Here is a 25,236-nt window from a genome sequence, read left to right on the forward strand (position 1 = left end):
ACCACTTTAACTGCCATGGCTGTATATTATGGCATTCTTGGATTTGTATTTTGATGAAGTACATGCACTTCTCTACTAGGTGATTTTAAAAACCTCCACAAATCACCCTATGATGGAGACACAGCAGTGAAAGTGACATTGAAGTACAAAAAGAGACACAAGGCTGGGTCTACACATGCAACAGAATGCAGGCATCAATCCCCAGTGTAAACAAATACTTCCTATAAGATGATAGCTAGGCACAGGAACAGGAAAAAAAAACCTATGCTAGAATTTATTCACACATTTTTTTCAAGAATTGCACAATTGTTTTGCCTCATATCTGGAATTTTAAATGGCGTAGTCAATTCTGCTTGCATTCTGTTAGCATATGTGGCACTACATAGGCAGGTCAGAGGATATAACACATTTCTATCAAGACCAAGCATAAGTATCCCATGTAAAAATGATGGCAAAACCTTAATACAAAAATAATACTCCATTTCACTAGGTGAATTTATGCTTGTGAATGAAGCCGTCCCTTCCCAATCTGTATTGGCACAAGTGGCTTTGGTTGGCCTGGCACAAGAGGGCAGCAAAGAGCCACATCATTCCCTTTGAAACAAGGCCTATAGCTCAGCCTAACTGAAACAGAACTCCATTCAGAGATATGCAGCTGGCAATGACCAAATCACTCTACCAGTCTTTCACAAATCTTTTCAAAATTTTTCCCATCAATCTAGCCATAGTTAAATAATTCTACAGAACTATTTTTCAACTAGTGCATGTTACCTTCTATTGAAATGAAAGTGGAACCTGTTTATTATTTTTATTTATATTACCACACAAAAAGCAATAAGAATAGCTAGGGCACTTGACACGATTGCTCCCGAACGTCCCCTCTCGCTTCGTAGAGTCACGTCGACTCCTTGGTTCACTGAGGAGCTGGCTGTGATGAAGCGTGCGAGGAGGAAATCTTGGGATGTGTCCGACCAAGCACGGGCTAAAGCCGCTATTAAGGCTTACTCCGTGGCTCTGTGAGCAGCCAGGAAAGCTTTCACGACTGCCCGCATAGCGCCTGCAGCCAACAGGCCATCGGAGTTGTTCCGAGTTGTTGGGGAGCTCCTGCGGCCTCCTGAGACCCAGGGGCTTCCTGATGACTTGGCAACTCGGTGCAGCGATTTCGCGCACCATTTTGCAGACAAAGTTGCTCAGATACGTCGTGAGTTGGACTCCAGCTTAACTGTAGTTCCAGCGGAGGTAACCGAGGTACCTGTCTGTTCGATCTTACGGGATTTTTTCCGGCTTGTCCTTCCTGATGACGTGGAGGGGATTCTTGGGTCTGTGAGGGTGACCACCTGCGCTCTGGATCCTTGTCCTTCTTGGCTGGTGAAGCTGGCCAAAGATGGGTTGTTGGATTGGTTTGTGGCTGTTATAAATGCCTCCCTGGTTCAGGGGTCAGTTCCATCCTGCTTTAAGCAGGCGGTAGTAAAACCGTTATTAAAAAAGACCTCATTAGATCCATCTGTATGTAGCAACTACAGACCAATTTCCAACCTCCCATTTCTGGGCAAGGTTCTGGAGCGGGTGGTTGCTACGCAGCTCCAGGAGTTCCTCGATGACACTGATTTTCTGGACCGCTCGCAGTCTGGCTTCAGGCCTGGGCACAGCACCGAGACGGCTTTGGTTGCCTTGGTGGATGACCTCAGCAGGGAGCTGGACAGGGGGAGTGTGACCCTGCTGGTTCTCTTGGACATCTCAGCGGCTTTCGATACCATCGACCATGGTATCCTTCTGGGGAGGCTCGCCGGGATGGGACTCGGTGACACAGTTCTGCTGTGGCTTCGGTCCTTCCTGGAGGGCCGTTCCCAGATGGTGAAGCTGGGGGATACTTGCTCGGACCCCTGGCCATTGACCTGTAGGGGGCCCGCAAGGGTCTATCTTATCCCCCATGCTATTTAACATCTACATGAAACCGCTGGGAGAGGTCATCCGGAGTTTTGGAGGGTGTTGCCATCTCTACGCAGATGACACACAAATCCACTACTCGTTTCCATCTAACTCCAAGGAAGCCCCCCGGATGCTGAACCAGTGCCTGGCCGCTGTGGCGGACTGGATGAGGAACAAGCTGAGGATCAATCCTGACAAGACAGAGGCCCTCCTGGTCAGTCGCTCGTCGGATCGGGGTATTGGGTGGCAACCAGTGCTGGACGGGGTTGCACTCCCCCTGAAATCACAGGTCCGCAGTTTGGGGGTCCTCCTGGATTCAGCGCTGACGCTTGAGGCTCAGGTGTCGCCGGTGGCCGGGAGGGCTTTCGCACAACTAAAACTCATGCGTCAACTGCGACCATACCTCGTGAAGTCTGACTTGACCACGGTGGTCCATGCCTTAGTTACCTCTAGACTGGACTACTGTAATGCACTCTACGTGGGGCTTCCCTTGAAGACGGCTCGGAAATTACAACTGGTCCAACGCTCGGCTGCCAGATTAATAACAGGGGCGAGTTACAGGGAGAGATCTACTCCCCTGTTTAAGGAGCTCCACTGGCTACCGTTCATTTTCCAATCCCAATTCAAGGTGCAGACCATCATATATAAAGCCCTAAACGGTTTGGGACCCACCTACCTTCGTGACCGTATCTCCTACCATAACCTGCCCGATCTCTTCGATCGTCAGGGGAGGCCCTCCTATCGCCACTGCCTATATCCCAGACCCGCCTTGTGGGAACAAGGGAGAGGGCCTTTTCTGCTGTGGCCCCCCGTTTGTGGAACTCACTGCCTATTGAAATCAGGCAAGCCCCCACTCTTTTAGCCTTTAGGAAAGATTTAAAAACATGGCTCTTCCGGTGTGCTTTCGGAGAGTAACTATTACACACTTTTTTGTTACTCCCCCCATCATCTATCCTCTAGACTGTTTGCTATCTTATGTCTCTGTTCCCCGTGGTTTTATTCTTATCCTTTTCTCACCCCAAGTTTTAACTGAGTGTTCATGCGGCCCGCCCTGTTGTATTGCTTTTTTGATTTTGTGTTGTACTGTACATGATTATTCATTGTATTGTTGTAATTGTATTATGATATGTTGTTTTTATATTTTGCTATATTGTATTGTCCTGGGCATGGCCCCATGTAAGCCGCCCCGAGTCCCCATTGGGGAGATGATGGCGGGGTATAAATAAAGGTTTATTATTATTATTATTATTATTATTATTATTACTATTATAGTCACCTGTAACAAAAATGTGGGCATTACTTTTTATGCACGTAGGCTACAATTTACATATACAACTAGATGCTGATATTAGAGTCTTGGCTGTTATTTCTGGCTCTCTTGAAAGTGGGTGGTAGACAAAGGAAAGGCAAGGCATCCTTTTCCAGGTGGCAGAAACAGTTGGATCCTGCCTGTCAGAGGTGGAAGATTTCATCTTAAAATTCAATCATGTCTAGTTTCTCATGTCAGAAGCAAAAAGCTTACTGGCCCTTTCAAGTTTTTCTTCCACTTTGAACACCTTTTACTGAAGATTAGGTTGTTTTTTAAAAAACTATTACTTGGCAGAACAGTATGGCAAAAGAGAAAAAAAGATATATAGAATATAAAGGAAATGATTACTCGATGAATCTATAACTACAATCTATAACTACAAAAAAAGGAAGAAATTGGGTCCCGCAAATAGAACATTTTTTTCTGAGAGGTAAGGCTTAATATTCAAATGAATCACAATTAAGAGGCGAAGACATTTCAATGTCTCTTTGCATTTTACTTACTCTCTACACAACTCATAAGACTAATCTAAATCTTGGGAGACCACATAAAACAAAATGAAATCTTGATTCTCTTGCTCTGAAAGAAGCAACACAGATGTCACTTGAAAACTAGCTTGTTGAGAAGTCAATAGTAACGGAGAGGTAGGAGAAAATGGGAAGGCCTCATGATTGCTCCAGCGAAAAGGCAGTTCCAGGCTACTGAAGAGATTGTGAAGCAGGAATATGAAAAATTATAAAAGCTGAGGCAGATTTTAAAAAAGCAAATCAGCACATTTACCTTCCAGAGATCTGAAAAACTAACTTTTTTAAAAAAGTCTTTTCTTTACGACACAGACCTATTAAGCTACATACTTGGCCTAAGGCAATCATCCATACTGTCTATAAATGTCGCAACTATTCAGCAGCATGTTAAAGTAGCAGTCTGCAATAGAAGCTATTCTGTTTTAAGCTGGTAAAAACAGGGAGCAGACAACAGGAAATTAAAAGAAATACCATCATGCATATTTCCTCCAGAAACCTAGCATGGCAAGTGAGCTAGATACATCACGGAGTAAATTCAAGAACACTCTTCTAATGTAACTGTACTAATCACAAAGCACGAGTTACATTTTCTAAAAATTTCCTGAAAGGTTTTTATTCATGTGCCAAATGCTGACCAATTTAAATGAAAGACCTTTTTTATTTCCACTGCAGCAACCTACTGCATGCTAAATTCCAAAGGACAAAATTATTCATTTAAACTCACGTGGAAGAAAGCCTTGATGGTACTTGAAGGCATCTGTGGAAAGAGCTGTAGAGAACTGTTGGGACAGCTTATTAAGAATCTTCTCACATACAACTTACTAATTTAATTTGATATTTTGGTGTTCATAATTTAACTGTTTTTAGCTGATACTTTTTGTGAGCCATCTTGGGTCCCAAAGCAGGAGGAAGACAGCAAAATAGGTAGATAAGAGTTCATACTGGGCGAGCCCCAGACCCCACACAAGCCAACCTACTCATATTTCCTCATTCAAGACCATATGCCTTTTTTTTTAAACCAAACTTATGAAAATAAAACTGATCATAGGTGGCAGTTATTAGCCTGGGATGCACTACAACATGTGACCTTTCAGGTTATGGCTCCAGTTGGTTACAGTTCCCCTCCTGATATTCAGCGCCAGACTTTATTGACCCTGGCTGAGAACTAGAATACATTCCCAATGCCAAATGGATCATCAGTATGGATGGGGCCCTCCTAAAACTGCACGTCCTTGCTATCAGATAACATGATGCAACATTATCTGTTTGAAGAAATAATGGCTCCAGGAATTTCTCTACTGCAGTGCGGCTTAAGCTACATGGTGGATCAGATCTCCTTGTTGCCAGTGTGCCAAGGATGGATATTTGCACCCACTAGCATCTAGAAACATGAATTCAGTCTGTTGAAATCAAATAGTCATCTATAGCTGTTTCTCACATGGAATAACTTGATCATTCGTTCCTGTGAAAAGAAAAGGTCTCAGATTCATTTGGTCTGATCCAAAATGGTTAATATTTGCAAGCATGACAGCCTGTGACAGATGGCAACTTGAATGTCATTCCTTCAATATATATTATGCACTTTACTGATATTTACCTATGAAATTCACTATGTATTTCTTTTTAAAATGTAAAAAAAAACAGTTGATAGGAGGCAAACCTGGTATAAACAAGAATGTTTCAACACATTTGGAATTTGTGTACTTAAAAAACTGATAGCAGATACTTAACCATACCAAATATAATTTTCATGGGCTAAGAGTGAATCTGACACTATCTAGAACAGTGGTTCCCAACCCTTGGGCCTCCAGGTGTTTTGGACTTCAACTCCCACAGTTCCCAACAGCTGGTAAGCTGGCTGGGATTTCTGAGAGCTGAAGTCCAAAACACATGGAGGCCCAAAAGTTGGGAACCACTGGTCTAGAATATAAGCCCACACATAAACCACAGTTGCTAATGTATGATGACTGTGAATAGCAAGGAAACTAATGCACTGGCAAATTCAAGACATAAGACGACTATCATGTGTTGAATATACATTTGCCTATATTCCAAAGTCATCATGACAATGTACCACAGTGCCATATGGATTCAAATCCTGTGAAATGCCTTTATTAGACTCATAGTTAAGAGTAGAAAGGATATCCCTTCAAGGTCATTGTCACATGCTGCTGAAAACGTACTCATGAAGCTGCATCTTCCCTGATCAGCTCTCAGACCAGTTTATGTAGTATGAAAGGAAACAGGTGGCAAGGATTAGACACTCCGATGTGTGTGAATGTGTTTCTTTGATATTCAGAGCTACATCCCTCCTCCCATCCATCCTTCCCCAAACGAGTGGAGAATTTGTTTCGAGGCGAAAAAGTAATATTACATAGCCACAGTAAATCAATTAGAAAGAACATGCCTTTCAATTTTTTATTCAATAAAATGTACGAAGTAATAAAGTCTCTAACAGGAAACGATGATACAACAGAGCCATTCCAAAGATGGCTGAGCTTTCCAATGGCCTCACGAAGTGCTCAGAGGCAACTATGTCTCGTCAGCATTGAGAGTAAACAGAAAAACATGGACACAATACACAGATCTAGTTGGTCCCCCCCATCCACCTCCCACTACCCTGCCCCACCACCAGCTGCCCCCTCCCATCCCCAAGACTAGACTCCTTGGTTGATTCTGCCCAAGTAACCTGGCTAAACAGCTTGCTCATGTCATTAGTTTCCTGCCTGTCTCCAGTCCCCTGCTTACAATGTGTCATCACACAAGCACTCACCATGTACAATTACATACTCTTAACTTAGTCACCTGTCAGATTTGCATGCATGTAAAAAAATGGGAAAAAAATATTAAGGCTATGAATAAACAAAAAGGAAAACCCGCAATATTTTTTAAAGCTAGGTAGCGAGTAGCATTTATGAAACATAAGGCTTGAGGCTTCTTGATTCTTCAAAATCCAAATTCTTCTCCACTGCTCTTTCTTAAATATTATCAAGGTACCATTGCTTAGTTATTTCAAATAATGGTTTCCCCTTTTTCAATTGCTGGGTGCTTAACTCAGAGATGTTATATTGGAACGGCCTCCAGGGGGCGCGACTATGCGTTTGCTGGCTGAGCGAACCCCTTCGTCAATCTGAGTACCTGCAGTGAACACACAAGGAGGAAAGCCACGGATGGGAAACAGAAGTTATTTTTCACATGGCAATAAAGCCACAACCCTCCCGTTTTCTTTTAGATTAAACTAAAGCAGTGGTTCTCAACCTGTGGGTCCCCAGATGTTTTTGCCTTCAACTCCCAGAAATCCTAACAGCTGGCAAACTGGCTGGGATTTCTGGAAGTTGTAGACTAAAACACCTGGGGATCCACAGGTTGAGAACCAGTGCCCTAAAGAGAAGAAGATAGGGGAATTTTGTGCATTATTACTTCTTAACGCGTTTGTTTAGGCAAAAGTATTAGTGCTAGTTTTGGGAATGTTTGCCTCTACTTTTGCTCTAGAGTAGTGATTCTCAACTTGTTGGTCCCCAGGTGCTTTGGCCTACAATCCTCAGAAATCCCAGCCAGTTTACCAGCCGTTAGGATATCTGGGTGTTGAAGGCAAAAATATCTGGGGACCCATAGGTTGAGAACCACTGCCTAGAGGGAAAATTGACCAAGTAGATGGCAGTCACACATTTTATGGTACGTAATGGCACTTTGCCATGGATTGTCCACCATGGATTGTCTGATTGCATTATATCTGTCTGTGGATTAAGGAACGATCCTAAAAATTGTATGGTCTGATCATAAAGATTTTGTGGAAAGCCACCGCAAACATTTCCTTCTCCTACCATAACATAGCCAGATCTGAGATTAACCAGTTTGCTGTGGTGTTACTGATTTTGGAGAATCCAACAAGTATCCTGGCTCTTTCTGTTGCTAATTTTTAGGCTGCCTTGTGCCTCAGGCTGCTGGAGTCAAGTCAGCCCCACCTCACACTTACCTGATAAGCTAAATCCGGACTGGTGAAGATTCCTTACTGGGGGGGTCTGCCTAGTCGGGGAACCCCGAGTGGACCCTGCAGGGGTGCCCCCTTTAGGGGTGGTTGTCAAGTCAAACACAGGCCCATCATACATGCCCCGTGGCACAGCATGCATTTCAGCCATCTGTCAGAGAGAAGAGATGGAAACAAGATGCACTGGCTTTCCTGACTAACAACAAAGGCATATTACCTGTTAGTGTGCCTAAGCCCTCACAACAAGCACCTCTATCTTTACACATCCAGAATGAGCGGGAGGGTGGGGGTGGTTTGTTTGTTTTCCCTTGATCTCTCATTCATACATACAGCAGAGGGTCATCATAACCCTCTGCTGTCAGTCTCCTGATGGTGGTAGAAGCACAATAGCAAAGCAAGAAAAGGAAGGTCATTAGCAAGAGCTCCTTGAAAGGGAAATAACAGGTAGATGCCTGCACATTTTTCACTGCATACACACATGCCTTCAAATTGCAAGTATTATGGTGATCCCATGAATTTCAGAGTGTTTTCTTAGGCAAGAAAAACTCAAATGTGGTTTTACCAGTTTCTTCCACTGAAACATAGCCTATATCACCTAGTCTTAATTGGTGAGCTCCCATCCAGGTACTAACCAGGGTTGACTCACAATGGCTTACAACATAGGTTCAAACCTAAAACATCTAAAATGAACCATTTTAAAAAATTAAAACATTTAAATAAACTAGCAGATTAAAGCAATTTAAAATACAATAGATGGGAGTGGGCACAAATGTCATTCTCCATTTAGAATCCTTCTGCAATAACCAGTTATGGGCAAATGTCTGTTTATATATGACTTTTGTTTGTGAATGCTTGCCAGTAGAAGGAAAGAAGCCTGGAAGCCAGAACATCTTCCCATGGGCTCCATAACATGGAAGCAGCCACCAAGAAGGCCACCTTTGAGTCAGCAATGGGACCCAGAGCCTTCCTTCAACAATCTCACAACTTGGCCAGATTCAGAGACAGTCTTACAGATATGAGCCCAAATTCTGTAAGAAGACGAGCTTCTACTAAATGAAAAGGGCCCATTGTTAAACCTCTCTGCTCCCAAGGATTGCCCATTCCAATCCAGGTTCATCTATTTTACCTTCCTCCTTGCTTTGATGCGCTTGTAGACATAGTCTGAGAAAGGGGTGCCAGGAATGAAACGCCCTGTCCCTTGTGTCACATGAAGGTTGCCATCCTCCATCATTATCTTTCCCTGGCATATGACAACCAGTGGGACTCCACGCAGCTCCATTCCTTCAAAGATGTTGTATTCGGCTGCCTACAAGACATAGAGGTCCATGTGTGCATTAGGTACCAAGCACAAGCCTTTTTGGAAAGTGGCTCAGTTTTGAGATGCAAACTCTGAAACATCATAGCACCAGAGAAGGAGAAGGCAACATTGTTCGGAAGATTAGGAATTATGTCTTGTTCAAAGAATACAAAAGGCCAAGATTTTCAAAAAATATATGAACTGAGACAGACTTTAAGTCAAGAACAAAAAAAAAAGTTTTTGCTACTAGCAAATGAATACTTTTACACCAGAGTAGAGGACATGCATTAGTAATTTGCTGTGTGGAAACCAAGTATTCAAATTGTAGTGAAAGTTTGGCATGGATGAAATTATAGACATGAGGCAAAACTTGTTTTCCAAATTGGAACCTCCCACCCCTACTTCCCTACTTTAAAAGGGAGAAAAGACTGGTGGATAATGAATCTGCTCTTTTCAGTGTTGATTATTTACTGCAGGTCACAAAACAAGGGGGAGGCATCTAAATACAGAAGTAGCATTTGGCATATGATTCGAAAAAATACACTCACAAAGGACAGTTTGCAGCATGTTAAGCTACTATCTTTGACCTTTGAAACAGTTATCTAATGCTTTCCTGACCAGCAAAAGACTTACTGATTGGTGGCTTTTAGCAGATACAATTTTCACTGCATCAGGATCCCATATGACCAGGTCACTGTCTGATCCCACTGCGATTCTCCCTTTCCTTGGGTACATGTTGAAGATCTTGGCAGCATTGGTGCTTGTCACAGCCACAAATTGATTTTCATCCATCTTCCCAGTAGCCTGGAAAGGGAGATGTTATGGTGCAATCAAACCTATGTAAGATCATACTATATACAAGCAATTAAAGCAGCTATCTGGTTTATATTTTTGGAAAAAAAATATTAAAATTTAAAACTTTTTTTTCTGTTCGGAAACAGTTCCCATTCATTCTCAAGATGTATTTAGCCAATTGTTGTTTTAAACAGATTGGGGTGGAAAAGCAAGCCCCCCTTCGACTCTGACATTCTGCAACTTATACTGTTTGCTAGTCAGATCCTTGTAATGTGGAATGGAAGCTACAGTTGCACAGATATATGTCATGGAGCCAATTCCCAGAGCTGAGTCTGCAAGCTCTGGAATCGGAGCCATAACAACAAGCACTCCCCGATAGCTAATGCAGACACCTGGCACCGGAGCATGGGAACTTTTGGAGTGAGAATCAAAACAGCTTTAATGAATAGTTGGTGTTGTAGTGGTAGTAATGTGATATGTGGGGTGGGGTTTGGTGATGATATTTACGTGTGGTGTGACGTTGTAGCAAAGGTGATAAAAATGATTGTGTGTAAACATTATGTCATTCTCGACTTTTCCCAAGTCGTGTGTTCTTCAATAAAGATTGGTTTTGATAACAGCTACCTTTGGTCTGTGTTCATGCTGGTCGTTTGAAGTAAGCGTGACATTAAGTCGAGAATCCCATTCTCACCCTCCTGCGGAGTCACAGTGAAGTGATAATGAGTGGAGGGGGCGATCGGAGCCCGAAGGGGGCAGAGGGGCCCTTGCCAGATGTTCGGCCGCTGGGAGAGGAAACGCTACAGGCCATCGCTTCCTCTACCGGCTACCCCAGACCGAATGGAGTGACTCAGAGGATCCCCAGAGGAGGGAGAGGCGTCTCAGCGGCTGCAGAGACCAGTTGGGGGTCCGGAGGGAGCATGCCGGAGACCGTGGCTCTACAGTTATCCATCCTGGAGACCAACCTGTCCCGGCTGTCGGAAACCGTGGGAAGGTTGGTGCCGTTGTTGGAGGAGAATCTCCAGAGGGAGCCCACCCAATACGGGGCCGAAAGGGAGCCGTGCGAGGAAGAGGCTTGGGGCCAAATGTCACGACCCAGGCTACAGAGCACCAATAACCATACACAGAGGCCAGATTCTATCTAATATCTTTATTAAGGAAATATATAAAGTTAGTAAAAGCAAATGTAAAAGTTAGTCCAGAAGCAGACCTTTCAGGAAAGGTCAAAATTAGTCCAAAGAAACAATGTCCAATATGAAATATTAAGGTCCAAAGTTGTAATCCAATAACCGAAACACTCACTTTGCCAGGCAAAGTGAGGGGAGATGACAAGGTCCTTTAGTCCATGAACTTGAGCAAGGCTAGGAAATAACTTGATACTTGAAACAAGGCTTGAAACGTGGAACAAGGTAACGAGGAACAAGAACAAGGTCCGTGGAATAACTTGGTAAAATCCGTGAAACAAGGCAAGGTTTAGTCCTGGGAAACAAGGCAAGGTCCGTAGGTAAACAAAGGCTGGGAAACAGGAGCGAAGGCTGGAAACAAGGCAAGGCTTGAGCAGGAACGAGGCTTGAATCGGAGCGCGCTGTCCAAACACAACTCGCTCCGGAGGCTGACGAATTGACTCCGCGAAGTTACTACGCGGGTAAAACACCTATATAGAGTCTAACTTTCCCGCCGAAGCAGTTCTCTGGGAACCAGAAACGAAAGCTAAACTCTGAGACCAGATGTTTGACTCCTTAAAGATTCTCACGAAAAGCAGACTTAATTGGGTACATTCTTAGCTGCTATTCTCGCACTCCTGCGCGAAGCTGCTTCCAAACCCCTCTGTTGTTTACAAAACTCATGGCGAGAGAACACGGGAGATGTAGGCTCAGGGTTTGTTTGACATACTTCTGGGACACAACTTTCTTGCAGGTGCAAGGTTCCCAGATCTGCCTGGGAAAGATCTGGCTGAGAAGATTCCAGTTCTGACTGGGAAGGTAAAAAACCCAAGTTTTCTTCTTCATCAGGCATTACAATGTCATGAGCAGGACTACAAGGCCCATGAGTCATCACACTATCCCCCTCCTCAAGGCCCCTCCCAAACTGGGACTCTCTCCCCGAGGCGCGAGGTCGTGGCTTGGCGGGATAGGTCTGATGAAAGCGACGGGTTAGATCAGGAGCATGGACTGTGGAGGCGTCTTCCCAAGAGCGTTCCTCAGGGCCAAAACCCACCCAGTCAATGAGATATTGCAGGCGGCGGCGGTGAAAGCGAGAATCCAAAATGTCCTGAACCTCGAACTCGTCCTCCCCATCCACCAAAATAGGGACGGGGGCCGGCCGGTCTACATCTGGCCGCACACCATCCGCCGGAAGGAGCAGGGAGCGGTGAAACACTGGGTGAATGCGCATTGAACGCGGAAGTTGGAGTTTGAAAGTCACGGGGTTTAATTGAGCCACCACTGGATAGGGGCCAATGAAACGGGCATCTAACTTCCGGCAAGGGCGATGGGAGGGCAAAAAGCGAGTGGACAGAAAAACCCGATCTCCTACCTTGATTTCGGGGCCCGGCTGGCGATGTTTGTCCGCGTGACGTTTATAGTCCTCCTTGGCTTGTTCCAGTTGCTGGAGCAAAAGTTGTTGCACCGCTGTGAGTTCCTGCAGCCAATCTTCTGCTGCGGGAACTTCTGAAGTTTCAATGACAGGGGGAAAGAAACGTGGATGGAAGCCGTAGTTTGCAAAGAACGGCGTTTCTTTTGTAGAAGCCTGGACTCCATTGTTGTAGGCAAATTCCGACAGTGGTAACAGAGAAGCCCAATTGTCCTGTTGGTAGTTTACATAACAGCGAAGGTACTGTTCCAAAGTGGCATTGGTGCGCTCCGTTTGCCCATCCGTTTGGGGATGATGAGCTGAAGATAAACGAGAGTCTATGCCCAATAGTTTTTGTAGTGCCTTCCAGAAACGAGAGGTGAATTGGGATCCACGGTCTGTGACCAAACTCTTGGGCAATCCATGTAGTCTGAAAACATGTTGGAGGAATAAATCTGCAGTCTCTTGGGCCGTGGGAAGACCTTCACAGGGAATGAAATGGGCTAACTTGGTGAAAAGGTCCACCACCACTAGGATCGTGGTGAATCCACAGGAAGGTGGTAAGTCAGTGATAAAATCCGCAGAAATTATTTCCCATGGGCGAGATGGGTTAGGAAGGGGGTGTAGAAGCCCTGAGGGCTTCTCCCTTCTTATCTTGGAGCGCTGGCATACTGGGCAGGTATTAACATATTTTTCCACATCCTTGCGGATCTTGGGCCACCAGAAATCTCTTAGGATCAAATGCATGGTTTTAAATAGTCCGAAATGCCCTGCTGGTTTGCAGTCATGACACAGACGAAGTGCTTTTTCCCTGCCCGGTCCGGGTGGGATATAAACATGATTTCTATAGCAAAGCAGTCCATCTTTAAGCGAAAAGGGAAAATGCAGACCTTGACGAAGTTGGTCCTGCGCCCAGGCATCTGCTTGCTGACTAGCCCTGATTTCTTGAGCACAGATGGGCCCTGGAGTAGAGGGAGTTGAATCAATGGGAGTGGATTTGATGTTCCCCACTGTGAGCGTGGCAAAGTTCTCGGGTTGTAGTAGTTGGGATTCAAAGGTCTCCTTGCGTCCTGCAGCGTATTCCGGTTTACGTGACAGGGCGTCTGCTTGCTTGGTTTGGGCTGGGGTCACATAATGAATCTGGAAGTTGAAACGTTCAAAGAATAAAGCCCAACGTTGCTGCCTCTGATTTAGCTTGCGGGCAGTTCTTAGATGTTCTAGATTCCGATGATCAGTGTGGACTTCAATGGGAAATTTGGCCCCTTCTAGCCAATGTCTCCAAGTTTCAAAAGCTGCCTTTATGGCTAATAGTTCTTTTTCCCAAATGGTATAGTTCCTCTCTGGTGCGGTTAGTTGACGAGAATAATAGGCACAAGGATGAAGGTGATCTCCCACCGGTTGTAGGAGCACAGCCCCAATTGCCACATCAGAGGCGTCCGCTTGCACCACAAAAAGGGTTTCAGGATCTGGATGCTGAAGGATTGGCTGGGATGTGAATAATTTCTTTAGTTGCTGGAACCCTTTCTCTGCTTGATCAGTCCAGCGGAAGGGCTGTTTTCCACGGATGCAGCTAGTGATTGGGTCAGACCAGCGGGCAAAATCTGGAATGAACTTACGGTAATAGTTCGCGAACCCCAAGAATCGCTGCACCTCCTTCTTGTTAGTTGGCGCCCGCCATTCCAATACTGCTGAAACCTTGGCTGGATCCATGGAGAGCCCTAGAGGCGAGATACGGTATCCAAGGAAATCTACCTCTTGTAGATCAAAAGCGCATTTTTCTAGCTTGGCATAAAGTCCATGATCCCGCAATCGTTGCAACACCATTTTGACGTGGTTCTCATGTTCTGATTGTGATCTAGAAAACACCAAAAAATCGTCCAGGTAGATTATCAAGAACCTATCTAGATAGTCCTGGAAAATGTCATTGACAAAATGCTGGAACGTTGCGGGAGCTCCGCATAATCCATAATTCATAACTCGGGACTCGAATAATCCGAATTTAGTCTGGAAGGCGGTCTTCCACTCGTCCCCTTCTCTGATGCGAACTAAGTTGTAAGCTCCCCGAAGATCCAGCTTGGTGTAAACCTTGGCTCCTCGAAGTCGATCTAGTAGATCCGAGATTAAGGGCAGGGGATAGCTGTTCCGCTTGGTGATATTATTCAATGCTCTGTAGTCCACCACCAAGCGTAATTCCCCTGACTTCTTCTTCACAAACATCACTGGGGAGGCGGCTGGGGATTGAGAGGGTCTGATGAATCCCTTGCGAAGGTTTGTCTCTATGAATTCCCTGAGAGCTTCTTGCTCTGGTTCAGTCAGGGAGTAGAGATGCCCTCGCGGGATCGGGGCCCCCTCCACCAAGTCAATGGCACAGTCATAAGGTCTATGTGGGGGTAATTTTTCGGCTTCTTTTTCATTGAATACATCCCAATACTCGGAGTACTTCTTTGGCAAGGTGATAATGGGCTCGGTGTCTGTGGCATGGCAGACCTTGGCTACGAGGCAATGGTTTTGGCAGTACTTTGAAGCAAACTGCAGTTCTCTGTTGGACCAGGAGATGCTTGGGTCGTGAAGTGTCAGCCATGGAATCCCCAAAATCACAGGGAAATGGGGAACCTCAGTAACAAAGAAGGAAATCTCTTCCATATGTTCCCTTATCCACATCCTGGTGGGTTCCGACCACTGGCTTACGGGGCCCGTCTTGAGAGGGCGGCCATCGATGGCTTGCACCACACGGGCATTCTTGAAGTCATGATATTGTAATCCCAGAGAGTCGGCATACTCTCTATCAATGAAATTATTGGTAGCTCCTGAGTCTATCATGGCGTGGATCATGACGGGTCCCTTTTTTGCTGACCATAAGGTGACCACTAGAAGGAACAGGACCCCGGTTGGCGGCTCTTGAATGGGTTTCTTGACCGGGTTGGCGAGCCTCTCTACGCCCGGTCGTTGGCTTCCCCCGCCGGCTGTGTGCCAGCCGCCTCAGACGTCTTCGTCTCCGTGGAGGACGCCGCCGCAAGACGGGCGGCGGGCTTCCCTTTGGCTGGGCACTCTCTGGCGAAGTGGCCCCCATTCCCGCAATACCAACAGAGATTTAGGCGTTGGCGGCGGGCCTTCTCGGCGGCATCTAATCTGGGACGCACATTGCCCAACTGCATCGGCACCTCCTCGCTCCCTCTGGGGTATGGGGATGGTGGTCTCCACACTGGACGCGGCTGAACGCTGGCGGGAGCGGGGGGTTTTGCCCCAGCTCTACCGCTCTGGCCTCGTACCCACTGCTTCCTGTTGGCAATCATGACTTCAGCCCGTAAACATTGATCGATGAGTGCTTCCAGCGTTTGGGGAGGATCCACCTTGGAGATTTCCTCCAGCATTTCAATGTTGAGACCCTCCCGAAATTGTCCTCTGAGGGCAACATCGTTCCAGCCGGTGTTGTGGGCCAGCACTCGGAACTCGGCTATGTACTGAGACATGGGTCTGTCTCCTTGGAAGAGGCGGCGGAGTTTGTGCCCGGCTGCCTCCAAATTGTCCTCGATTCCCCAGGTCGCCTTAAGGTGGTCCAAGAAATGTTGCGCTGACCTTAGATGTGGGGAGGCTTGGTCGAACAGTGCCGTCGCCCAGTTAGCCGCTGGCCCGTCTAGGAGACTGTAAATCCACGCCACCTTGATGTCTTCCTGGGGAAACTCGGCATCACGGGCCTCTAGATAAGCTTGGCATTGGCGACGGAAAACATGAACCTTAGAAGCTTCTCCAGTAAACTTGGTTGGCAACGCCATGGCCGGAAGACTGATTCCGCGTTCCTTCAAACCCTTTATTTCTCCATCCTGTGCATTGAGCTTATCACGGATTCGGTCCACCTCATCCTTGTCGATGGTGTAGGTAATCGGCTGGCCGCTCGGCCCAGGTACGACTCCGGTAGACATTCTGGCCGAGGTTAATTGGTGCTTAGGGCGGCGGAGTCAAACTGTCACGACCCAGGCTACAGAGCACCAATAACCATACACAGAGGCCAGATTCTATCTAATATCTTTATTAAGGAAATATATAAAGTTAGTAAAAGCAAATGTAAAAGTTAGTCCAGAAGCAGACCTTTCAGGAAAGGTCAAAATTAGTCCAAAGAAACAATGTCCAATATGAAATATTAAGGTCCAAAGTTGTAATCCAATAACCGAAACACTCACTTTGCCAGGCAAAGTGAGGGGAGATGACAAGGTCCTTTAGTCCATGAACTTGAGCAAGGCTAGGAAATAACTTGATACTTGAAACAAGGCTTGAAACGTGGAACAAGGTAACGAGGAACAAGAACAAGGTCCGTGGAATAACTTGGTAAAATCCGTGAAACAAGGCAAGGTTTAGTCCTGGGAAACAAGGCAAGGTCCGTAGGTAAACAAAGGCTGGGAAACAGGAGCGAAGGCTGGAAACAAGGCAAGGCTTGAGCAGGAACGAGGCTTGAATCGGAGCGCGCTGTCCAAACACAACTCGCTCCGGAGGCTGACGAATTGACTCCGCGAAGTTACTACGCGGGTAAAACACCTATATAGAGTCTAACTTTCCCGCCGAAGCAGTTCTCTGGGAACCAGAAACGAAAGCTAAACTCTGAGACCAGATGTTTGACTCCTTAAAGATTCTCACGAAAAGCAGACTTAATTGGGTACATTCTTAGCTGCTATTCTCGCACTCCTGCGCGAAGCTGCTTCCAAACCCCTCTGTTGTTTACAAAACTCATGGCGAGAGAACACGGGAGATGTAGGCTCAGGGTTTGTTTGACATACTTCTGGGACACAACTTTCTTGCAGGTGCAAGGTTCCCAGATCTGCCTGGGAAAGATCTGGCTGAGAAGATTCCAGTTCTGACTGGGAAGGTAAAAAACCCAAGTTTTCTTCTTCATCAGGCATTACAATGTCATGAGCAGGACTACAAGGCCCATGAGTCATCACACCAAAGGGGCCAGCGTGCATCAACGCAGAGCCCAGCGGCAGCAGGCGGAGACGGAGACGAGGAGTACTGGCAGGAACTGGAGTTCCGAGAAAGGATGGGGCGTGAGGTGGATCGCCAGCGAGCCTTGGGGACTCTGAGACCGCCAACTCCAGCAGGACTCCCCACCCCCCGAATTGGTGTCGGGGTCGAAATACCGATAGGACCAGGGATCGGGTCCAGTGGGTTGGTGGAGGAAGGCGGAGAGGAGCCGGAGACCCATGGAGATGGGGAGGATGCACCGCCCGATGAGGGAAGACGAAGCGCGGGGCCTACATTTAGATGGCTGGAAGGGCCGATGGCAGCAGCGGAGGTCCGGGGGCCGCGGGGGACGACCGCTGGGCTGGGGCGCGGCGTGATCAAAGGGACGGCTCAGGGGAACCTGATGCAACCCCTCCCCAGGCCGCCCATGCAGAGGCAACGAGCCGCAGAATGGATGCCTAGGAGAGAGGAGCTTAAACTGGAATACGGAGGGGAATCGTCCGAGCTGAACTTTTTCCTTATTGGCATCAGAGGATACATGGAGGACAATGCGCACACATTCCCCTCTGAAGGAAGCATGATTCGGGCCATTGGGAATACCCTCAGAAGAGGGGCGGCCAGCTGGTATGTGCAATTACATGCCAGGCGTGACCCGTGCCTGAGATCAGTGCCCCAATTTCTAGCTGCACTGGAGAACCGATTTAGAGACCCGCTGGAGCAATTAAGAGCTCGCGACCAATTAAAAGGCATAAAGCAAAGGGACAAGACGGTACCCGAGTACGCGGAAGAATTCCTCCATCTTGCAGAAAGGGTACCGGAGTGGTCCGAAGTGACCAAAGTGGAATTATTCAAAGAGGGATTGCGCCCCGAGATATTCAGCTGGGCAGCGCAGAGAGATGACCCGGAGTCGTTACAGGGATGGATCCAGCTAGCAGGGCGCGTCGAATCCACCCTGTCCCAAGTAAGGCGCTTTCGGAGCGGCGGCGCCCAGCAGCGACCGGCAGCGAGGGGTCGGGGAGAAACGCGGAAGCAGGAGCGCCCCGGAGGGCGACCCGGGATCCCCTCCAAAGGAGACGACAACAGACCCAAACCAGGATGCTTTGTGTGTGGGAAGACGGGCCATCGGGCGGCGGAATGTTGGGCCCGGAAGGGGGAACCGCCCAAAGCTACAAAACCCACGCCAGCAGCCGGGAGACGAGCGGAGGAGGAGGTGCAAGCCCCAGAACCTCCAGAACAGCTGGTGAGTCAAGACAAACGCATGATGGTAGTGCCAATCTGCTTATCGGGGCTAGAGAATCGAGCCACTTGTAGAGCATTCGTGGATTGCGGTTGCTCTAGGAACATTATAACTCCAGGATTAGCGGAGGCGCTAAAATGCCAGCAAACTGCACTTAAAGTTCCAATCGCGTTCTCGCAATTGGACGGATCCGTTGCTGCTGGGGAAGTGTCCACGAAAGAAATACAGGGAATTCCATGTAAAATAGGCAAATGGGAAGGAAGAATACCCTTTGTAACAGCTCCTATTGCCACGTATAATGTCATACTAGGGATCCCATGGCTGGAGCAGGCAAACCCCGAGGTAGATTGGAGGGGAAAGAGCATGTCTTTTAAAGAACAACAAACAGAAGGGGAGATAGGCAAGATAGCAGAGGAAGAGAGTGAGGGGGATGAGTCGGAAGAATTAAGCCCAGAACTGTTGCCCCCGGAATACAGGGACTTTGTGGATGTATTCAATCAAAAGGAAGCAAGCAAATTACCTCCCAAAAGGAATATAGAGGTAGGAATCGAAATAACCCCAGGGGCAAACTTACCAAAACCGAAAGTTTATCCTATGTCTGTTCAGGAAAAGGAGGAATTGAGGAAATATATTGACAAAAATCTGGTGCGGGGTTTCATTAAACCCTCCAGCTCCCCTTTGGGAGCCCCAGTGTTATTTAGGAGAAAGAAAGACAATTCTTTAAGACTGTGCATTGACTATCGAAATCTGAACGCGATTACGAAGGATAACAAATACCCTATGCCCTTAGTAAAGGACCTGATTACTGTGTTGAAGAAAGGGAGCATATTTACCAAACTTGATTTGATCGAAGCGTATCATAAGTTAAGAATCAAACCTGAGGACACTTGGAAAACTGCATTTTCCTGCGCGTTCGGACTTTTTGAATATTTAGTTTTGCCTTTTGGGTTAAAAAACGGCGGCTCATGCTTCATGCAGCTCAACGAAATCTTACGCCCACTTTTATACCGAGGAGTATTTATATTTTTAGACGATATCCTTATCGTGAGCGAGGACAGAAAGCAGCACATTGAATTGGTTCGGGAAGTTTTGCAAAAGCTAAGGGAAGCAAAACTGTATGCAAAATTTTCCAAATGTGAATTCAACAAGACCCAAATTGACTTTTTGGGGTATCGGATATCTCCGGAGGGATTAGCCATGGACCCATCTAAAGTATCGGACGTAAGGGAATGGGGAGTCCCTCAAACAAGGAGACAATTGCAATCGTTCCTAGGATTCGCAAACTTCTATCGATCATTCATAAAGGGCTTTGCTCAACTGGCCGCACCCCTTACAGAACTTTTGAAAACGAAGGGGAAAGGAGAGACGGCAAAAGTGAAAGCCCCTGGCGCCAAGCTGAATTGGACGCCAGAATGCCAAAAAGCTTTTGAGGCCTTAAAAGAACGCTTTACAGAAGAAACCGTCCTAAAGCACCCAGACATGCAGAGTCCTTTCATAATACATTGTGATGCTTCGGACTGTGCATATGGGGCAGTACTATTGCAAAAGGATCAAAATGGAAATTTGAAACCATGTGGATATTTATCAAGGAAGTTTAGCGAGACTGAAAAATGTTGGCCCATATGGGAAAAAGAAGCGTTAGCTATACTGAAGGCATTAGAATGCTGGCGGCACTTCCTTGAAGGAAGTAAAATCCCATTTGAAGTCTGGTCTGATCATAGAAATCTCCAGTACTTAAAGTCCCCACGAAAATTATCCCCCAAACAAATTAGATGGGCACAGTACTTCAGCAGGTTCAATTTCCAATTGAAGTTCTTCCAAGGGAAACAGAACATTCTGGCCGATGCCCTTTCACGCATGCCTCAACACGAGGATATAGCCGCAGCAAAGGAAGGGACTGTATTTTCCGAAAAACAATGGGGGTTAGCAGTCAGCACGAGGGCACAGAAAGAAAGAGAGAACTCAGCAGGGGTCAGAATTATCGAAGGGGGCATTTGGGAGAAGGAACTGGCGCAATCATACGAAGGGGACCAATGGATTTTATCCAACGCAGAAAAAGGGGAACAAAAGGGGGGACTATGGTTTGTAAAAAGGAAATTGTACGTTCCTGCAATTTTGAGGGCTAAAATTTTGCATCGTTTCCATGATAACCAGAGCGCAGGCCACATGGGAATTACAAAAACGACGAAAGCCATAGCAAGACATTGTTGGTGGCCAGGGATGAGAAAGGACATAAAAAATTATATTACCCAGTGTGACGATTGTGCCATGAATAAATCGAAGGGGGGGAGGCCTATGGGACTATTGCAGCCTGTGGCAGAACCTACCAGACCTTGGGAATGTGTGGCTATGGACTTTGTGGGGGAATTACCTGTCAGCAAGGGGCATCGTTATATATGGACTGTATTAGATTTGTTTTCCAAACAAGCTCACTTTATAGCGCTGGCAAAGTTACCATCAGCAGAGAAACTGGCTGACTTGTACATAAATCATATTTATAAGCTGCACGGATGTCCTAGCAGGGTGGTCAGTGACAGGGGTGTCCAATTCACGGCGAAATTTTGGGGAAAATTCTTGGAAATATTAGGGGCAGAGAGGAGCATGAGTTCCGCTTTCCACCCTATGACAAACGGTGCAGTAGAACGTATCCAACAGACACTGGGGCAATTCCTTCGCATCTACTCTAATAAGAGACAAAACGATTGGTCTAGGTGGCTAGCCTTTGCTGAACTAGCATTTAATTCTACAATTCATTCCGCAACAAATAAAACTCCATTTGAAATAATTTATGGGCAGGAGGTCCAGCCGTTACCCCAATTGCCAAGGTGGCCAGAGAATGAAGAAACAGGGGTGGGGAAATGGAAAACTCAGATGCAAGAATGTTGGAGCCAAGTGACTGCATCCTTAAAGGAAGCACACAAAAAGTATAAAACCTTCGCAGATCGAAAAAGAATGGAGGGCGATAAGTTGGAGAAGGGGGACTTAGTATGGCTAAGTACAAAAAACATAAAACTAGGTCTGCCCTCGAAAAAGTTAAGCCCCAAATTCATTGGACCCTTCAGGATACAGGAGATCATAAACGAAGTGACTTTCCAGTTACTCTTGCCAAAAAGTCTGGGGAAAATACATCCGGTATTCCATCGCAGCTTGTTAAAAAAGTATATGGGGACTTTGGATAAAATGGATATATAGTATCATGTTTGGTTTGTTTCAGAGTCGTGTCGGGCGAAGCACAGAAGAAGAGGTCGGCGACAGGGGGGGGCGCCATGTCATGGAGCCAATTCCCAGAGCTGAGTCTGCAAGCTCTGGAATCGGAGCCATAACAACAAGCACTCCCCGATAGCTAATGCAGACACCTGGCACCGGAGCATGGGAACTTTTGGAGTGAGAATCAAAACAGCTTTAATGAATAGTTGGTGTTGTAGTGGTAGTAATGTGATATGTGGGGTGGGGTTTGGTGATGATATTTACGTGTGGTGTGACGTTGTAGCAAAGGTGATAAAAATGATTGTGTGTAAACATTATGTCATTCTCGACTTTTCCCAAGTCGTGTGTTCTTCAATAAAGATTGGTTTTCATAACAGCTACCTTTGGTCTGTGTTCATGCTGGTCGTTTGAAGTAAGCGTGACAGATATATATGTTCAGGTGAACTATAGGGATGGAAAGAGCATTCCAAGATTTGAGGAGAATTAATGGGATTCTGAAATGAAAATTCTAACAAGAAGAAATCTCAGGCCCCTTTCTCAGCCCTCACCTCTCATCTTTGAACAGACATCAGGACTAACCAGCCCCCCCCCCCCTCCACCCCATTCCCTTTCCCTCCATGGCAAAAGGGGGCAACCGAGCAACAAGAAGAACACAAGCAACAAACAAGTGCATTCTTGCTTGGCTACCAACAGCAACCTTGAGAGGAGCTGAAACTATTGTAGAAGCCAATAGCCTATGCTCTCTCAGCTTCTTGCCTAATGATTGTGTGGGTGTGAGCAGAATCAGAAGAGGATTGTGGAGGATATAGTCTCAACAATCCTTGCTCAGCCTCTCTTCCTACAGAACCTGGGGCAAGACTTTCTCTTTCAAGCAAAACTCTTCAAAAACTGCACAGGGGAGAAAATTGATTTGCTTATCAATTTTTCCTGTGGCCATTAGTACTGTAAACAACACATTAGGCAAGTGAAGTCTAGACTTCAGGTCTATCACTTTATCATGGATAGTAAGTTGGAACTAAATGCAGCCAAGGAAGTTAATATTATCCTATCTTGGGAGAAAAGTAGGAAATAAATTCAATCAAGCATCAATCTGTATCTATGTTGTCCAAATTGTCTAAACAGATAGTATAGTCCTTAACAGCTGCAATTTCCTATCATTATGGAATTTGAGTGAACAAGAAAAGGCTTTAATGCAACATATTAAACAAAAAGAGGCTTAATAAAATTAATTTATATACTAAACTAGTTGTTACTCATACAAACATTTGATAGCTACATGCCATGAATTAGTTAAAGAGGAAACAGACACTGTTTTTCAGCCAAGGGTCACATGCCCTTTTGGGTTAATTTTCCAAAGGTCACATGTCAAGGGAATTATGACCAAAGGCACATAAACATTCCAAAATATACTCCATGCTGCTGAACCATTCACTTATTTCAGAAAAGGAGTCATGTAGCAGCCCCACCACAAGCCCTGATTCATCACTTTTCCACCCCTAACCTCGATGCTTACCACTGCCTTGTCCCAGATAACTGACATGCGTTCCTCAATACCATTGGTCCCCTCTGGGATTGCTGTGAAGTTATCTTTTCCGATAGCTTTTTGGGCTGTACTGAATGTACAATGTGCACTTCCGGAGACTTGGAGGTCCCCACTGGGAAAGAGAGAAATAAAAAGATTAATTATCTATTAGGCATGCCACTGGCACATGTAATATTTTTTAAAAAATCATCCTCAGAAAGCAGTAATAATAGAAATGAAAGAGAATAGAAAGTAAATTTAGAATAAATCTAGAAGTTTAAAAATTCACGTCCACAAAAACAGCTCTTTGTCCCCAGATATTTGTACATTTGTGACTCTAGAGGGCAGCAAGACACAAAGTCAGTGGCCCAACCTTCATCCCAAGGATTGTGCACAGAGTCCCATGGAAACTTCCTGCTTCCTGGCGTCTGCTAGCTGCCAGAGACTCAGAGTTGAAAGGATGCATGGTAATTAAGGAAGAGAAAGAAAAATCCTTAAAGCCTTGTCTAAACATTAAGAAAGGAAACTAGAGAGATTGTTTGGCTTCCAGATGGAGCCAGTGTCTGATTTTTCTGTTTCAAAGAGACTTTGAGCCGCATGGCCTCAGTCTGGGCCTCTGAACCAAAGTCCTAATCCAATAATAATCTCTATCTCTCCTTAATAATTTGGTGCCATATGTCGGGTTTACTGCCAGGAGATTTGTGTCAGTTAGATTTGTTCTACTAAAAACACACATAAGCAGGCAGAAGGAGACTCCCACCAGACAAGTCTCCTGAGGGCTGTAGCCAAGAATGTCTTGAGCAGAGAGCTTAAGAGAAGCAGGTGTGGCTCCTTTTCTTGTACAGAAAAGTACAGGATTCATATACAGAGACATGCACACATAACAATAGCCTAAAACATCATATGCAATGACTGTTTTTTTTCCATGTTGGTCTGCTCCAATCCAACTCAACTCACATCTAGTTACTGTATATACTCGAGTATAAGCTGACCCGAATATAAGCCGAGGCACCAAATTTTACCACAAAAAAACTGGGAAAACATTGGCTCAAGTATAAGCCAAGAGTGGTAAATCTCAGAAATAAAACTAGATACCAATAAAATTACATTAATTGAGGCATCAATAGATTAAATGTTTTTGAATATTTACATAAAGTTCAAATTTAAGATAAGACTGTCCAACTCTGATTAAATCATTATTCTCATCTTCTTCAATGTAAATGTGCTTATGTATCCTTTTAATAATAATAGAGTAAAATAATACATGTAATAATAATAATAAATACAGCAAAATAATACATGTAATAATAGAGTAAAATAATAAATGTAATAATAGCAACAATAATAGAGAAAAATAAATGTAATAATACCAATAATAGAGAAAAATAATAAATGTACCATATATTCTCGAGTATAAGCTGACCCAAATATAAGCCAACAAGGACCCTCACCCGAGTATAAGCCAAGGGGTTTTTTTTTCAGTCTTAAAAAGAGGGCTGAAAAACTAGGCTTGTACTCGAGTATATACAGTAAGTTATTCTTTTCTTCAAATCTCCAATCAACCCATATACTTTGAAAGCTACATTGTATACACCAATTACTTCTCATTTCCAGGAGCAGAGCCACATTTCTCATACTGGGAGAAAGCCAGGATATAAATAAAATAAAATAACGGCTGTTTTACAGATGCCCATTCACCCAATTTTATACCAATATGCAGTTCAGCCAATTATTCCCCAGTGTTCCCCTTCTCTCATTTTTCAAAGCATTTCATTGCTAAATAATGATCACCACCATAGTCCTCAATTTGAAATGATGGTAAGTTATCATTCCAAATATAATTTTGCAACCATGGCCATGGGAATGGTCCAGCATCCTGCAAATCAATCCAGGCAATGGATACATAG

General features: G+C 45.4%; 1 protein-coding gene across 2 annotated transcripts in view; it reads right to left on the minus strand.

Moving 5' to 3' along the window:
• Positions 1 to 6,150: 6,150 nt before the first annotated feature.
• The window catches only part of dpysl3 (dihydropyrimidinase like 3), a 91,803-nt gene continuing 72,717 nt past the window's right edge, over positions 6,151 to 25,236 (minus strand). For both annotated transcript variants that reach the window (XM_003217442.4, XM_008104794.3), the window contains exons 10-14: positions 23,321 to 23,462; positions 9,681 to 9,851; positions 8,877 to 9,056; positions 7,739 to 7,901; positions 6,151 to 6,900 (exon numbers count right to left, since the gene is read on the minus strand). In XM_003217442.4, coding sequence (XP_003217490.2) covers positions 6,812 to 6,900; positions 7,739 to 7,901; positions 8,877 to 9,056; positions 9,681 to 9,851; positions 23,321 to 23,462 — 745 coding nt within the window. In that variant the 3' untranslated portion in view covers positions 6,151 to 6,811. The remainder of the gene's footprint in view (positions 6,901 to 7,738; positions 7,902 to 8,876; positions 9,057 to 9,680; positions 9,852 to 23,320; positions 23,463 to 25,236) is intronic.

The sequence above is a fragment of the Anolis carolinensis genome, chromosome 2, assembly GCF_035594765.1.
Source record: "Anolis carolinensis isolate JA03-04 chromosome 2, rAnoCar3.1.pri, whole genome shotgun sequence".
NCBI lineage: Eukaryota > Metazoa > Chordata > Lepidosauria > Squamata > Dactyloidae > Anolis > Anolis carolinensis.